This window comes from Oncorhynchus clarkii, chromosome 16 (genome assembly GCF_045791955.1).
Source record: "Oncorhynchus clarkii lewisi isolate Uvic-CL-2024 chromosome 16, UVic_Ocla_1.0, whole genome shotgun sequence".
NCBI classification, from domain to species: domain Eukaryota; kingdom Metazoa; phylum Chordata; class Actinopteri; order Salmoniformes; family Salmonidae; genus Oncorhynchus; species Oncorhynchus clarkii.
Genome location: NC_092162.1, coordinates 44925938 through 44943727, shown reverse-complemented (window position 1 = coordinate 44943727; position 17790 = coordinate 44925938). Strand labels below are relative to the sequence as shown.

The 17790-nt window shown below is 42.6% G+C and overlaps 1 protein-coding gene and 1 pseudogene across 1 annotated transcript; both read left to right on the top strand.

Annotated features, from left to right (window-relative positions):
* The first annotated feature begins 523 nt into the window (after positions 1 to 523).
* On the top strand, positions 524 to 6286 carry LOC139367643 (sterile alpha motif domain-containing protein 10-like). Its single transcript, XM_071105913.1, has 5 exons — positions 524 to 619; positions 3271 to 3449; positions 5518 to 5686; positions 5969 to 6109; positions 6221 to 6286. The coding sequence occupies exons 1-5, from the start codon at positions 607 to 609 to the stop codon at positions 6244 to 6246; spliced, it is 528 nt and encodes a 175-aa protein (XP_070962014.1). The 5' UTR covers positions 524 to 606; the 3' UTR covers positions 6247 to 6286.
* A 2885-nt stretch (positions 6287 to 9171) lies between these two features.
* LOC139367323 (uridine-cytidine kinase-like 1) lies at positions 9172 to 14532 on the top strand (annotated as a pseudogene).
* The last annotated feature ends 3258 nt before the right edge of the window (positions 14533 to 17790 follow it).

Below are 17790 nucleotides of genomic sequence, written 5' to 3'. Positions count from 1 at the left end.
TACAGGGCTCCTGGCAGCACTTTGAGTCAGCTCGTTCTGGCTCTTGAGAAAAAGCAGTGCGCCTGATTCTCACGAGTAGATAAACCACACGCATATAGTTCCGCACTGACAAAACCAGTCAGCCAACTTCATTGGGACATTCCGCATCGAAAGGGACATAACGTCACCCGGGACAGGACACTATGAGCAGCACCATCTGATTAGAGGTTGCTAAAGAGCGCATCCCTATTATGGATTTTTTTTTTTTACTTTAAAAAAAACTTAGGCTACAGTCATGCTTCGTGTCAATTTAGGCAGTTGGTAGCCTGTTCCATGTGGTTATTTCTCACCTCACCACTGCATATAACCGGGCAATTTACGAGATTGTTGTTCACCGGCAGTGGCACCTGTGCGACTGTAAAGAGGAGCTAACTTGCGCTTCTGCAGTCCTGTTCAAGTAGGCTATAATTGGTTGTCCGTGCTGTCAAGTTTGGCGGAAAGGACTATGCTGTAGCAGAACAGAGAGGTGAGGAGAACGCAAACGGGGATTACCGGTCGGTCAGCGGTTACCGGAGAGGATGGGATACTTTTACTAGTGCATTCACTGGGAAGGGAAGGAGACACGCCATGGCTGTGGACGGTAATAGAGATCTAATAGTTTTGCATGCGGACATCTCAAATATCATCTCCCATCTTCTCCTCTAATAGCCTTTTTTGTTGTTGTCGGTAACTAGGCCTATTAACTACAGGCTATTCGATGTGCAGGCTAAGCTAAACAAGTGTACATAAGTTTTGCTGAATTTGCCTGACCGGTTTTCCATCTTATTTACTTAGGCTTCAGCATTCAGTTGGGATTTTGTAGCCGAATAAGACACCACTGTTCAGACCTTGTGGTGCTGAAATGGACAGCGACTTAAGGGTGACAGTGGCAACTGACCACAGTCCATTTCTTTCAAGTAGTAGCCTATTTTGATCACTTATGGCCGTCTTTAAGTGAAATCGAATTACATTGGGTACATTTTCTAAGTAGCATAATTTCTTATTTGTGGAAAAACATGACATGGCCAAAAGTATGTGGACACCTGCTCGTTGAACATCTCATTCCAAAATCATGTCCACTAGATGTTGGAACATTGCTTTGGGGACATTCTTCCATTAGAGCATTAGTGAGGTTGGCCACGCAGTCTGTGTTCCAATTCATCCCAAATGTGTTCAATGGGGTTGAGGTCAGGGCTCTGTGCAGGCCAGTCAAGCTGTTCCACACCGATCTCAAAAAAACATTTCTGTATGAACCTCACTTTGTGCATGGGGCATTGTCATGCTGAACCAGGAAAGGGCCTTCCCCAAACTGTTGCCACAAAGTTGGAAGAACAGAATCGTCTAGAATGTAATTATATGCTGTACTGTTAAGATCTCCCTTAATTCGAACTAAGGAACTAGCCCGAACCATGAAAAACAGCTACAGACCATTATTCCTCCTCCACCAAACTTTACAGTTGGCATTATGCACTGGGGCAGGTAGCATTCTCCTGGTGTCTGCCAAAACCCAGATTCGTCCGTCGGACTGCTAGATGGTGAAGAATGATTCATCACTCCAGAGAACGCATTTCCACTGCTCCAGAATCCAATGGCTGCAGGGTTTACACCACTCCAGCCAACGCTTGGCATTGCATATGGTGATCTTAGGCTTTTGTGCGGCAGCTCGGTCATTGAAACCCATTTCATGAAGCTCCCGATGAACAGTTATTGTGCTGATGTTGCTTCCAAAGGCAGTTTGGAACTCTGTAATGAGTGTTGAAACCAAGGACAGATGATTTTGTGAGCTTGTGTTCTGTGAGCTTGTATGGCTTACCACTTTACAGTTGACCAGGGCAGATCTAGCGGGGCAGACATTTGAACTGACTTGTTGGAAAGGTGGCATCCTATAACGGTACCATGTTTAAAGTCATTGAGCTCTCCAGTAAGGCCATGCTACTGCCAATGTTTGTCTATGGAGATTGCATGGCTGTGTGCTCGATTTTATTCACCTGTCAGCAACTGGTGTGGATGAAATCACTGAACCCACTCATTTGAAGGGATGTCCACATACCTTTGTATATATAGTGTATGTGTAGGCCTATTATTAAAGTGACTAAGTGTCTTATGAAGACACACACATGCTCCATGCTGAAGAGGTTTGATATAAAAGGGTTGTGTTCATTATGGCAATGTTCTTCACCAGTGACATTGGAATGGCTTGGGTTGATAACAAGAGCTGCCTTTGCAGAGCCCGGCTCTGTTGGGGGTCTGTGATAAGGGGGATGCTGAATGATGCAGAGGAGGGGTACAAGCAAGAGAGCCAAAAACTCACCCTTTCATCTCCTCTGTCTCTTATTCTGTCCTCATTTCAATTAAACCTTCTGTGTCATTTAGAGAGGAGACATTTTAATGAGCATCACACACATGCACTCACACATGCGCACACTCTGACACACACTCTGCTCAAAACATTGCCTCCAACACAGCCAGAAAATCAACCCAATCTGGCACAGAATCAGTAATGACCTGTGGCTGGTTGCCAGGTTCGGTTTCAGTAATGGTGTGTTTACTCTAGCTAGCACCTTTCCCTTCATTATGGTACTGAAGAGACACCTGCTGCCTGCAGAGTGGGATAGGGTGTGTGTCTGCCAGTAACTTAGCATAATGATGAGCGAATGGCACATCTGTCGTATATACATCCTATATGATTTATATACAGTAGTCCATATGACGTTCCCATAATTCCCTGGGAGCTATCTGGGTGAAAGTTGAAATCCCTTTGAACAACAGCTTGTAACGACTCAGTTTACTGGCTCCGCTATTATAACACGCGCCTGGGCTGCCTGGAAAAACACCTAGTAATGATGTTTGAGATCATCTCTCAATGAGTAGGCACACATTTTAGTCCTTTGGTACACACAGGGTTGGGTAGGTTACTTTCTAAATGTAATCTGTTACTAGTTACCTGTCCAAAATTGTAATCATTAACGTAACTTTTGGATTACCCAAACACAGTAATGTAATCTGGTTACTTTTGGATTACTTACTCTTAAAAGGCATTCGATTTTTGCTGGTAACGTAACTGATTTCGTTTTTTTTCTTCTTCGTGTAATCAGTTACTCCCAACCCAAGGATATTTTTCCAGATCTCACATGCCTTTTTAGGGCAAATTACAGACTTTGAGGGTGTTTCAAGTAAGAACCACGAGCTTGTGTATTGGCTACTAGCACTGTTCACTCATTTCTCATTTCTCTCTCGCTTCTTATCTTCTAGCAGCCTCCAGTTTCAGTTTCTGCCGGCCTGCTGTGGAGTATAGGGCACTGCCTGAGGACTTCAAGCACCTGAGTCGACAGACGGGAGGGAACCTCACCTGGCATGACGGGCGTGGTCAGAAAACAGCAGGGGGCCGGACAGTGAAGCTGCTCCAACAGCCTGGGACAGAGAGCTATCAGGTAGAGTACCTCAACTTCTCTGGATCTCTGTGATTTTCTGCATATCATATCATGATCACAGATCAGATGCAAAATCAAATTGTATTGTTTGCATACACATATTTAGCAGATGCTATTGGGGGTGTAGGAAAATCCATGTTACCCCATTTCTGTATTGCTTTTCAGCCATGATGATAATGGATGTCTTTTTGTGCTTTATCTGCTTCTCGTCATCCACCCCATCTCTCATCATTGTAGGCCTATTCTAGATGCACATGCAAATAAGAAAAGGAAAGAGCTTCCTAGGTTTTCATTCATCTCAGATCAGTCTAAGAAAGCCTTTGTTTTCCATTATTAATTGATGTGTACAGTATGTAAGCTCCTCTCTAGCCTTCTGTCGTATGCCAACATAAAGGCTCCTCTCTAGCCTTCTGTCGTATGCCAACATAAAGGCTTCTCTCTTCACAAAGAAAAAATATTTAAAAAATAATCTGACAAATGCAATGCACTATCTGGTGACCATCCATTGTTCCAACATGAGCAGCACTTTGTTTGTGGAGAATGGAAGATGCTGTTAACCCAGAGGGCTATGAGGCACTCAGCCGGTCCAGCATTTTAGAATGGATTTAAATAGAACTGCTGGCCTTCCTATGTGCAGAAGCTCCAGCACTTGTCTGTGGACTAAGAGCTTAAAGGGGCATGATAAACTGGGTGGTTCCAGCCCTGAATTCTGATTGGCTGACAGCCGTGGTATATGAGACCGTATACCATGGGTATGACAAAACATTTACTTTTACTGCTCTAATTACTTTACTAACCAGTTTATAATAGCAATACGGCACCTCAGGTGTTTGTGGTAAATGGCCAATATACCACGGCTAAGGGCTGTATCCAGGCACTCTGCAATGCGTTGTGCCTAAGAACAGTCCTTAGCCGTGGTATATTGGCCATATGCCACACCCCCTTATTGTTTAAATATACTGTATGAAATATAATGGCTGTAGTGAACCTTACAGTATGTGCTTTTACGGATATGTTTTCTAACAAAGCATGTCTAGCTATTTCAATTAATGGTATCTGATATATTATGGTATCTCCTTCATGTGGTATTACAGCACAGTGCACCTTTTGTGTTCTAAATGTACTTTTAAATCCTGCTATTGTAATTTTGACATGCCTGGTTGTTGACCAATTAATGAAAAATGTCTCACCTATACATTAGGGTTTCCGAGTACCCTACAAATTTGGGTTGATGACAGAGGTACATAGTTTTTTTGCAACCGTTTTTTCAATCCCCTTGCATGTATGCATGCATAGGCTTCACTCTTTGTGTCTTTCACGATCACTGCAATATGTTACAGAATTTTGTATCATGAATGTCTGTGCTAAAAAATGCAGGGAGGGTAAGGGGGGGGGGGGCTAGCACTAGCATGTTGCGTTCCAACCTTTTGAACTTTACGCGGGGCTGCTCTACTCTGGAGAAGAAGATCAGAGCAGAGGGAACACTGCATTCATTATTTTTTTTAAAGTGAATGAATGATCAAAGGCTTCATTTGATTAGTCACCCACATCCTGCTCAGATTCCAAAGGAATGAATTTGGTCTTTGGATACGACTGACCCACATGCACCCTGGTCTGATGCTTATTCCTCACAAAACTATGCTCCCTGATCTTCGGGCTTCATATGTATGTATGCTTTGATCTGCAGGGGGACCTTTTTATATGATAGTCCTTGTTAGTAATGGGTTTAGTGTGTGTGCTTTTGTCAGAAGTGCAGTGGTTGCAGAGAAAGTAGTATGTGACCATAAATAAAGGAAAGTCACTCACATCACTATATTCTTGGCAACTGCATTGACATGCATCATATCTGTGTGGCTAACATCATGAAAGTGGTCCCTGGTTAGGGTTAGGGTAACAGAATTAACATTTAAGGAAGGACCTCTGGGTGTCTGAACAGATTCCTTGATGGATGTGCTTACGTCTGACTGGAGTGGTCATCCCTTGGGGTACTCAAGGTTAAAACACTGTACGTACAAGCAGTAGCGGTCCATTACAGAAACGTTCTCTGTGTGCGTGCTCATGTTTCCAGCATCGTTCAGGTGACTCCTATGGAATCTACCACACCAGCCCCACCCAGCCCAGTCTGATCCGACCTGTGGTGTTGTGGACTCAGCAGGACGTCTGCCGATGGTTGAAGAAACACTGTCCTCACAACTACCTGACCTACGTAGAGGCCTTCTCTCATCACGCCATCACAGGTATCAACCAGGGAAAATGGCACTAGCACAAATCAGCATTTCCAGTCCTAAAATGAGAGTGGAATGCAGTTAACGTGAGTGGCTGGCCGAGTAGTGTCAGTTGAATCAATAGGGTTGCTGGGATTTACCCTTCATGCCATCACAGGTATCAACTACTGCACGAGCACAAAAAACATAATTCATAATAATATTAAAATGTGAGTAAAATACACAATACAGTGGGTATGGTTGAGTGAATTGCTAAGCTTTTAATGGCAGCCTCCTCTCTCTGCTCCCTGTCAGGCCGTGCTCTGTTGCGTCTGAATGGAGATAAGTTGGAGAGGATGGGCTTGGTGCAGGAGACGCTGAGGCAGGAGCTCCTACATCAGGTGCTTCAACTGCAGGTGCAAGAGGAGGAACGTAATTTGCAGCTCCTTAGCAGAGGTGAATACTGAGTTGTTTTTTTGTATCGTGATTATGTGTAAGATGACTGGTTAAGTTTGGATGCCATTCTAATAGTTACTGTTTTTTCCCCCTCATATTTTATTTTCCTAGGTGGCTCTTTTGGGAACCTGTCGTAACATGGATATTATTTTCCTAACTGGGCTGTTTACACTGAACACTGGAAAAATGTATTCAACAGTGTGCATGCAGGGAGACGGTCAGAATTCATATGAATCACATGGAAACCATGAACTTTAAAGAGGACACATGGGATGATCACATGCAGCATCAAACTTGGATGGGACAATCAATAGAGCACAGCCCCAAGTTTACAAAGTTGAGTATCTGTTTTCCATCAACCAAATCTGTCTGGACTGAAGACTATAATCATGATTATAGACTTTGTCAATATTGGTTGTGTCTTGTAGCCATTTGTATGCTATTCTATGTTTTACCCTAACAGTTGCAAGGTTGTGAATGATTCCTTTTTGTCTCACTTTTTCTTTAGAAGTATCCTATAGATTCAGTGTTTAATTGTGAATACACTCTAATCTGGATTTTCAAATGGGTTTATTTGAAAATATTTTTGTGAGATGCATTTTTGGGTAAAGGCTCATTATTTCTGACAAATAAAATGTATTTTACATTGGTTTACATTGTTTTTGTGTATCATCTGACTGGAGATAAACTACATTACCCACTATTTATTTATTTATTTTTTATTTCACCTTTATTTAACCAGGTAGGCTAGTTGAGAACAAGTTCTCATTTGCAACTGCGACCTGGCCAAGATAAGGCATAGCAGTGTGAACAGACAACACAGAGTTACACATGGAGTAAACAATTAACAAGTCGATAACACAGTAGAAAAAAGGGGAGTCTATATATACATTGTGTGCAAAAGGCATGAGAAGGTAGGCAAATAATTACAATTATGCAGATTAACACTGGAGTGATAAATGATCAGATGGTTATGTACAGGTAGAGATATTGGTGTGCAAAAGAGCAGAAAAATAAATAAATAAAAACAGTATGGGGATGAGGTAGGTGAAAATGGGTGGGCTATTTACCAATAGACTATGTACAGCTGCAGCGATCGGTTAGCTGCTCAGATAGCAGATGTTTGAAGTTGGTGAGGGAGATAAAAGTCTCCAACTTCAGCGATTTTTGCAATTCGTTCTACTATCCACATCTAAGATAGTATTCCTACTGAATGCCAGTGGTGGTTCCTCAGAGGAGGAAGGGGGGGACCATCCATCATCAGTGAATTTCATAAATACAAATAGTGAAACATTAAAGTTAACCCTTTTAGATAAAACTATACTAAATCTATTCACGTCACCAAATAATTAAAACACTGTTTTGCAGTGTTCTACAGTAGCCTCAATAGCACTCTGTAGGGTAGCACCATGGTGTAGCCAGAGGACAGCTAGTTTCCATCCTCCTCCAGGTACATTGACTTCAATAAAAAAACCTAGGAGGCTCATGGTTCTCACCCCCTTCCATAGACTTGCACAGTAACTATGACAACTTCCAGAGGATGTCCTCCAACCTATCAGAGCTCTTGCAGTATGAACTGACATGTTGTCCACCTAATCAAACGATCAGATAATAAATCTAGTACTGAAAGCTACAGCTAGCAAGCACTGCAGTGCATAAAATGTAAGCAGTTAACTCCAAGATAAAGACAAAAGAACAGTTTAGAACAAATACATGTCTTTAAAAATTAAGGAGAAGCAAGAGAGCTATATTTCAGTGGGGGTTTTTCACTTAGAGAATATTGTTTAGCCTTCCCGAACACCTGGCTCAAAAAGAAAGGGATGCTATGTTGGATAGCCATAGCCAGCTAGCTAACTCTGGAACCCTTCCAAGTCAAGGCTTTTGGTTTTATTAATTTATTGCCACCGGGGACCGCCGGTGAAAATGCTTTCTGACTGTACACTGTACTGCATGATTGTAGCGGATTTACTGTTGGCTATGATGTTAGCTAATATGATCACTATGATGTAGGTTGTGTGAGCGGTTAGTTGATATGATATAAAGGTTTGGCTTGTATAATTCCTTCTCGCATCTACATGCTCTCCTCCCCTCATCTTTCCCTTTGCTTGTGGACTTCAGTGCACAACACATCAGCTGTCTGTGACCAGGCGAAAAAAAACTTTCCAACGAGCAATATTATCATGCTGTTGGTATGTGGCTGCTGTCCAGACTGTATCACATCCAGCCGTGATTTGGAGTCCTATAGGGAATCGCTCAATTGGCCAAGCATCATCTGGGTTTGGCCGGGGAAGGCTGTCAATGTAAATAAGAATTTGTTCTTAACTGACTTGCCTAGTTAAATAAAGGTTAAATAAAATATGGTGAACTGTGTTTGCATGTGATCCGGAGTGTATTCATTCCGCCGATTCTGTTAAAAAGACGTTTCGTAAACTGAAGCAAAAATGAACTAAATGAGGATAAACATACCTGAATTTGTCCAATAGAAATGTTTGTTTGCAACTGTTGGACTAATGATAACCCATCAGCTAGATGCAAGCAAGAGTGTGCAAGGCGGTATTGAATGTGTGGCTGTCTGTCACCTTGATTACTCAAAATGTTTTCTCGACCTGTGCACCTACATTGTAAACTTTAATTCAAAGGCTAGGTTGAGTCAACCTCATGATGGCTATAGGGAAAATTTTTATATAATGTAGTAAACTAAACCTATTGATGTTACATCACCCAAATCCAGAGAGCTGATGTTCTGAAAGAGCTGCAAAATCTGGACCTTTACAAATCAGCTGGGCAAGACAATCTGGACCCTCTCTCTCTTTCAAATTATCCGCTGCAATTGTTGCAACCAATATTACTAGCCTGTTCAACCTCTCTTTTATATCGTCTGAGATCCCCATAGATTGGAAAGCTACCGCGGTCATCCCCCTCTTCAAAGGGGGAGACACTCTAGACCCAAACTGTTACAGACCTACAGTATATCTATCCTGCCCTGCCTTTCCAAGGTCTTCGAAAACCAAGTTAACAAACACATCACCGACCATTTCAAATCCCACTGTACCTTCTCCGCTATGCAATCAGGTTTCCGAGCTGGTCATGGGTGCACCTCAGCCACGCTCAAGGTCCTAAACGATATCATAATTGCCATCGACAAAAGACCATACTGTGCAGCCGTCTTCATCGACCTGGCCAAGGCTTTCGACTCTGTCAATCACCACATTCTTACCGGCAGACTCAACAGCCTTGGTTTCTCAAATGACTGCCTCGCCTGGTTCACCAACTACTTCTCAGACAGAGTTCAGTGTGTAAAATCGGAGGGCCTGTTGTCCGGACCTCTGGCAGTCTCTATGGGGGTGCCACGGGGTTCAATTCTCGGGCTGTCTCTCTTCTCTGTATACATCAATGATGTCGCTCTTGCTGCTGGTGATTCTCTGATCCACCTCTACGCAGACGACACCATTCTGTATACTTCTGGCTGTTCTTTGGACACTGTGTTAACTAACCTCCAGACGAGCTTCAATGCCATACAACTCTCCTTCTGTGGCCTCCAACTGCTCTTAAATGCAAGTAAAACTAAATGCATGCTCTTCAACCGATCGCTGCCCGCCCGCCTAGCATCACTACTCTGGACGGTTCTGATATGTGGACTACTACAAATACCTAGGTGTCTGGTTAGACTGTAAACTCTCCTTCCAGACTCATATTAAGCATCTCCAATCCAAAATTAAATCTAGAATCAAATTCCTATTTTGCAACAAAGCATCCTTCACTCAATGCTGCCAAACATACTCTCGTAAAACTGACTATCTTACCAATCCAGTGTGTCAGGTGGATTGGACCTGTGTTTCTGTGGGGGTTCACTTTAACTACGCTTGCTGCCTCCGCAAGGGTTAGCCTGTGTGTGCTCTACTGTGTGAGTACTGTACCGGTTGGGCCTGAGCTGTCTGACAGCCAGCCGCCCCTGTCCAAGGCAAATATGACTCTGCCTGGGTACACTGGCGCCAGAATCTCAGGCTGCTGGTCCACGAGGGCCCGAAGGTAAGTGTGTCTGTTTACTCAGTGTTGTCCATGCTTATTGGATTGTATGCTATCTGTCTGTGTTTGAACACTGAGCAACCACAGACCGGGCTGTGGAATTAATTTTGCCTGTGTGTGTGTTGAGGGTGTTGTCCCATCCCATGTCAGTTTGAGACATGCTGATGATGAGAGGTGCAGGGAAATGGAGGATCTATCTACCAAAAATATATGTTTTGAAACTAACCAAGATGTTTTATGTTGGTGCTTTAGTGGAGCTTGAACAGTACTAAATGTGGATTCAGAGTTTGATGTAACCGTTAGGCTGTTTTTTGACATTCAATTTAGCTGGATAATAAACAAGGGTGTGTGAGGGTGTTGGTATAAACCTATCTGTGACAATAAGGACCATTATAGTCCTGTTATAACACTCCAGCATTGACTGTAAAAGGATATGACCCTCCCTGCCCTCTCTCAGATTTGAATAAAATGAGAACGTTTAAAACATCCTTCATTTTTCTGTTATTTGTACTGCAATTCTACCTATAGCTCTTTGTAAATAACAGCTTCAAACCCTTTCCTGCAATCAAATGACCAAATCGCCCTCTAGTGGCCTCATGGGTGGAATTATTTATTTTACACAGAAAATCCAGTGTTTCTACGTCAAACGTTTTTGTTATTTTTCAATCTTCTGTGATGTATATAATGTGTCATATTGGGATGCAAACTCAAAATGTAATACATTTCAACTATATCTGACAAACTAATAGTCGTGTGTGAGGTGTATACTTTTGTTTCAAAGAACATTTGGTTAAGACTACCAATAAACACTCTGTGTGACCCAGATTTAGCCCACTGCAGTAAATTATTGATTATATGATGATTGTTGTGTTACAGTGGTAGTGGGGAAGACTCATTGGACCGGCTCCTGCCTGGCCCCCCTATCACCGCCGTATGCAGGAAGAGCACATCCCAGACTAAGACAGAGCCGCCCCTGCTCCGCACCTGCACACACACCATCTACACAGCAGGCAGACCCCCCTGGTACGATGAGCATGGTGCAGAGTCCAAAGAGGCCTTCGTCATCGGCACAACATTCATGGGTGTATGCCTTATTTTATTGTCAGTGTGTGAAGTGTTACTCAGGTGTTTTTGCTGTTATATGTGGTGGCGTAATGGTCTTTCCTTATTGTTGACAGGTTGTTGTACTCAAAAATACATGTGTGTTTGTCTGTGCAGGGTTGTGTGGGGGCAGTGCCTCAGGGAAGACCACGGTGGCCAATAAGATCATTGAGGCTCTGGATGTCCCCTGGGTAGTGCTGTTGTCCATGGACTCCTTCTACAAGGTGAGAGTCTGTCATTCATTTGGCTTGCTTGGGCTTTAGCCTTTCAGAGATGCTACTGTATTTTCTTCACAACAGCCTGGAGCCTTATTGACAGACATGTCACCCTTGTAATACTGTATGAATGAGCCTACCCACAATCCCTCACTCTTAATAATGTGGGGAAGAGACTGTCATGGGGAAGAGACTGTCTACAGCCTGGGTAATCCCATCCCTCCCTCCATGTCTATTTATAGACCAGCAGGGAACAACACGCATCCTGTCCCTTGGACTCAACATGCACGCACGAATGCACGCACACGCACGTGCACACACGTACACATTGTGTTTCTGTGTCCATCCATCCCTGAAGTTTGTTCTCCTGTACCCCCTAGGTTCTGACCCTTGAGGAACAGACCCTGGTAGCCAGTCAGTAACGACTATAACTTTGACCACCCAGGGGCGTTTGACTTTGAGCTGCTGGTGGCCACCATGATCCCTGTGTATGACTTCACTACACATGGCAGACAGAAAGACTGGGTGAGTGTAGAACTGATGAGAGGCCATGTACCAAGTGAAAACTGTAGATTCTCTTGATATAGTTATCCACCGTAAACATTATTGGATAGAGGAAACGGGCAGCTGTTGCAGTTCTGAGCATTTCTGTTGTCTCTGTCTCTCCCCTCCTTAGAAAACTGTGTATGGTGCCAGTGTGGTCATCTTTGAGGGGATCATGTCTTTTGCAGACAAAGAGCTTTTGGAAGTAAGGCTGTATGATCATCACATGTTTAGGGTTTCTGATCTCTTTACTGAATCAGTCGAGTCCTCTGTGACTGCAACGTACAGGAACATAGTGCTCTGTTGTTGCTCTGTCTGTCTCCAGCTCCGAGACATGAAGAGCATTGTGGACACTGACTCAGACATCCGGCTGGTACGTCGGCTGCGCAGGGACATCACAGAGCGCGGGCGGGACATCGAGGAGGTCATCAAGCAGTACAACAAGTTTGTAAAGCCTGCGTTTGAGCGGTACATCGAACCCCACATTCAGCTGGCAGACATCGTTGTGCCACGAGGTGAGTGATTTAGCACTAACCATTCGAAATGTCAAAAGTGCAATATCTTGGTATCTTCCGGTCTTTATCTAATATTTGTTAGCCATTAGGAGCTAATACCCATATGACGGCATATATATCCTGCAGATATGCTATTATTTCATAGCAAATTTTCTGTGCAGATATTTTATCATGTTAATTATGAGGTAGCCATATGAGCTAGCGAAATGTTTCTGACCAAGTGAAAATATGTTGTTTCCAAAGTGAAAATATGTTGTTTCCAAGTGAAAATATGTTGTTTCCAAGTGAAAATATGTTGAATGTGTACCTCTGCCAGGTGGTGGTAACACGGTGGCCATTTACCTGATAATCCAACATGTTCACAAGCAGATGGAGGAGGTGAGTGAGCCACAGAACACTGTGCATGAGAAGAGGGCGCCACACTGTGGCAGAATGCTGAAGTGTCTATAGAGGCATGGTGAAGGGATGAGTGGCTGACATCTCTTTGCCTCTTTCTCTCTTTCTTTCTGTTTCTTTCACCCTTTACTACATTCCCTCTCTAGCTCTCGCTCTCTATCTCTTTCCCTCTCTCTTTGTGCAGCACGAGCTCAGTGTCAGGTAGGCTTACACATCTCCTACAGCTCCTCCCTCGTTCCACGCCTCTCTTCCTGGTGTTATTCACAATACCCCCACCAGGTGTCTCAGTGTGACTACATGGTTGACTTCTACTGAAGAACTAGTGGGAGAGCAGAACAGTCTCTTGTCATTGTCACCTATTCAAATTTATTCTCCTTTGTGTTGTTTCGTCCAGGGCAGTCCTGTCCTCGGCCCAGCACCCCCCCCCCCAGACCCTCAGAGTGTTGTAAAGTATGCCCCAGGTCAAAGGCCTGCACACCATCATCAGGTCAGATCACAGTCTATGGGTCTTGGTAGTACTCCTATTTTGCTCCACTGTGTGTGTTTGGTGTTCCTTTCTAATAGTGCAGAGTTTGTGTTTGTAACCATGCTGAAGCTGGATTCTCCTTTCTCCAGATCACAGGAGTGTCCATCCTGCGGGCAGGGGAAACCATAGCCTTCCCTGAGGGCAGTGTGCAAGGATGTCCGCATCGGCAAGATCCTCATCCAGACCAACCTGGACTCAGGAGAACCAGAGGTACTTTAGAATGTAACAGAATAGAATAGATCTTTATTAGCTGAAGAGAGAAGTGGCCTTGTTTAGAACAGTCACACTTATATCCACCTCACTGGGTGTCTCCTTAGTAACCAGATCTGCCTCCTCCACCTCCTGATCGTATCTCCGTGGTAACCCTGTTTCTCCTTCCTCCTCTCTCTGCCCATCCCTTTCCAGCTGCATTACCTGCGTCTGCCCAAAGACATCAATGAGGACCATGTCATTCTAATGGACAGCACTGTGTCTTCAAGCGCTGCAGCCAGGATGGCTGTGAGGGCCCTATTGGTAAAGTAGCAATTGACATCCCTATCCCATAATAACTGATAGCCCCCCAACTTCATGATTAATCATTATAGTAACCATAGAATTATAATTAGTAGTTCTGTTTCTATGAAAGTAACCCCCATTACCCACCATACTAAATGGCTGGGTTTTAAAAAGTTGGCATAGCATTGATTGTGTGTTGTGTTAAATGAGTGTTGTGATGTATCTGTGCAGGACCACAAGGTGCAGGAGGAGAAGATAGCGCTGGCCTCTCTGCTGAGGGCAGGGTTGGGGGTGCACTGGGTGGCCTATGCCTTCCCCAAGGTCAAAATCATCACCACCGCTGTGGACAAGGGTGTTGATGACTTCCTCCAAGTCATTCCTGGGATTGGTGGGTTTGGCTCTGCTGTAGCACTCCGGTTATGCGTCATGGACAGTGGTGGAAGTCATTGAATGTATTCTGTACTCCGTGTGATGTAAGTTAACTCTGTGTCATACAACTCAAACTGTGTATCTGTGTGTTCTGTTGATACAGGGGACTTTGGGGACCGCTACTTTGGGAGAGATGGTAGAACATCAGGCTGGAGTGACGGTGAGGAACAGGAGTGACCGAAACAACAAACAATGAACTTGATTCTGTGAAACACAAGGTTAAAGGCTAGCCTTGTGAAACCAGACTGTGTGCTTGCTCGATCAGGCTGGTTTAACAAGGCTAGTTCAGGGCAGGACTTCCTGGCCACACCAGTCACATTCCATTCAGCTGCTATACAGTAGATGGACCCAACAAAGGGTCTCAATAAACGAGTCAATACTCAAATGTATGTACAACAAGACATTTGTGTATGGTTTATATTAGATGTTAATGGGTCATTATTCTATTTATATGGTTGGATGTTTCAGTTCTGGACTGCTCAAGCAAGCTAATGTTTATAATGTATATGGTGCTACATGAAACTGAATCAGTTTCATCCCCTCTCAAGACACTATTTTGAAATTACCTAGCTATTTGTTTTTTTTTATCAGATGATATTTGGCAATTGTATATTAAATATAACATTATTGAAAGTTTATCTATGTTTTATTAGGTAGAGAAGCTTTCTAGCCTGTAGGGGGGAGCATTGTTCAATTATAGTTGCTGTGTTGCCATGTTGTGTGTGCTCCCAGATACTCAAAGTACACTAGAAACCATATGAAGGCCTGTAATTGGTGCATTTCATTCAACTCATTTCATTGAGTGAATTGACAAATCATGTGCAGGGAAATTGACCATTATTTTCAAGTATTTGAAAACGTTTTGAAATTTGAAAGGTAGTGAGTGGAAATGGTATTGAATCCTCTCCACCCATGATGGAGATGATCGAAAACAGTCACTAGAAATTTGTTGAGGATGATCTTCACCTGAACAAAGAGATCGTGACATGTCCTGATGCCCAATGCTAAATACCAAATATTAGATATCTTTGTATTTTTCTTACCCCGTTTTTTAAGGGATGTGACACCCATTTATACATTACGTTTATTGTATTCATTTTTACCTGACATAGTATACACACATGTATAAGTGTTGAATGTATTTTATCTCTGCCTCTATGATTGACAAGCATAGCCTACATTTAGTCATGAGAGAACACTGTTTTGGGGGAATCTCTTTTTCTCTGTGATATCCCTTACAGAGTGGGTGACTGTGATCATGGATGTCATGCTGTATTCTCCAAGACAGCACAAGACCCCGCCTGCCCATGTGACTACTGCCTCAAGGTTAACCTGTTACTATGGAGACAAGCCCACCAATGAAAATTCGGCAGACGGTTGCGATGTTGACTGCAAGCTTTTTGTTTTAAGGGTGACCTATTTTGTTCTACAGCTAGTCAGACACACACACACACACACACACACACACAATAACACACGTAAACAAGGATACTCACACACATTGAGATTTATAGACTGTAGGAGGTTATAAGGATACACAAAATAAATAAACACACTCAAAGATAATAAACAAAAAAGCTTTTTAATTAATTTCAAGATTACAGTTTCTTGCTTGAGCACATTTGTCTAAACAGATTTCACTTTTTCAAAATAATTACCACGCAGCCCAAAACTGAAACATGTTGGCCAAAATGACACATTTAATTTGCAAAAATGCATTAAGGCTTTCAAAACATGAAATACATGACGCGAAATCAACTACCTCCATCAAAACATACAACCTCTTATCTAATGAAAAGTTATTTCAATCAATCGTTGCACAATGGCCCAATAAATACTATCTACAACTATCAATATTGTCTAACAGGGTTAACCCTGCCATTTGTTGATACTATAATTATAAAAGACAACAAAACATATTATCACAGCATAGGCTGTATTCTTTTTTTTCCCAAAATGATTTTACCAAAGACGATGAATGCAGAAAGAAGGTCACTCAAACATTTTTACAAAATTCAAAAAAATAGATAATTTAAAAAAAAAATACAAAATACGAATAAATAAAAATAGAATGCCACTCAAAAGCATGAATATCCAGAAACAAAGGCTTTATTTTAAAACATTTCATTTGAACTGAGAGCTGAATTATCTTCCTTTACAGACCCCTCTACCCCTCCTTTGTCTTTGCCCTCGGCCTCTAACTTGGTCCGTTCTTGCAAACAGCAACTCAGAAGTGACCTTTTTTATGCATGAATAAGGACTGATTGCTGATGTAACACCGTGCAAACAAGTTTTGCTCACATACAGAAGAGGTTCACATCCCTGGGAGTAATTTGTATCAGCTGTGACCAAATGTTCGAATGTGGTTTTGTTACGATTTACTCAACTGAGTTTTGCATCTTTTATAGAGTTGTGTTAAGTGTTTTTCAACAATGTGCTTAGCATTTGCATTGTGTGTGAAAGCAACGAGAAATTATTTACCGTTTCGAAAAAATAATTATGTTGTGCTCATTAGGTTATGATGGAGATCAAGTGTAATATTTTGACATGGCAAATTTGAACATTTATATCTGGGAAATGCATGAGTGTAATTATGGAATAAAGTGAATGGCAGATTACCATGTGAGGAAACAACCCCCCCCAACATCTACTTGCAAGAATCTGACTTTCTCAATGCCTTAATAGCCAATTAAATCATTTTTACCTGTGATAAATCTATAGCACTATTGCAGAACCTTTGTCTTCCATTAGTCATCACCAGTGTTTTTCAGAGTTGCCTTTGGTTTCAGGATCAGTTTGATATTGCTATATATTTGGCCTACAATGAGGGTTAAAGGCCACCGTGTGTTTGATTTGCGAGTTTGATCTTGGTCAATGCTTGGATCAAATCCAACTGTGTTTGTCACATGCTTCGTAGACGACGGGTGTAGACTAAAAGTGAAATACTTTCTTACTGGTCCTTTTCCAACAATACAGAGTTAAAGATAAAATATCAAATAAGAAATAGTGACACGAGGAATAAATATACACAGTGAATAATGAATAATGATAACAAGTAAAAAGTAACATGTATAACATGGCTATATACAGGGAGTACCAGTACCAAGTCGATGTGCAGGGGTAAGAGGTAATTGAGGTAGCTATGTACATAAAGGTAGGGGTAAAGTGACTAGGCAACAGGATAGATAAGACAGTAGCAGCAGCGTACGTGGTGAGTGTGGGCGTGTGAGTGTGGGTGTGTGAGTGTGTGTGTGCGTGGCGTCAGTGTGCACGTGTGCGCATGTTATGTGTGTGGGTGTGTGTTGGGATGTCAGTGTAAGTACTGTATGTGTGAGTGTGTGGGTAGAGTCCAGTGTGTGTGCATAGAGTCAGTGCAAGAGAGTTGGTGCAACAAAGGGTCAATGCAGGTAATCTGGGTAGCCATTTGATTAGCTA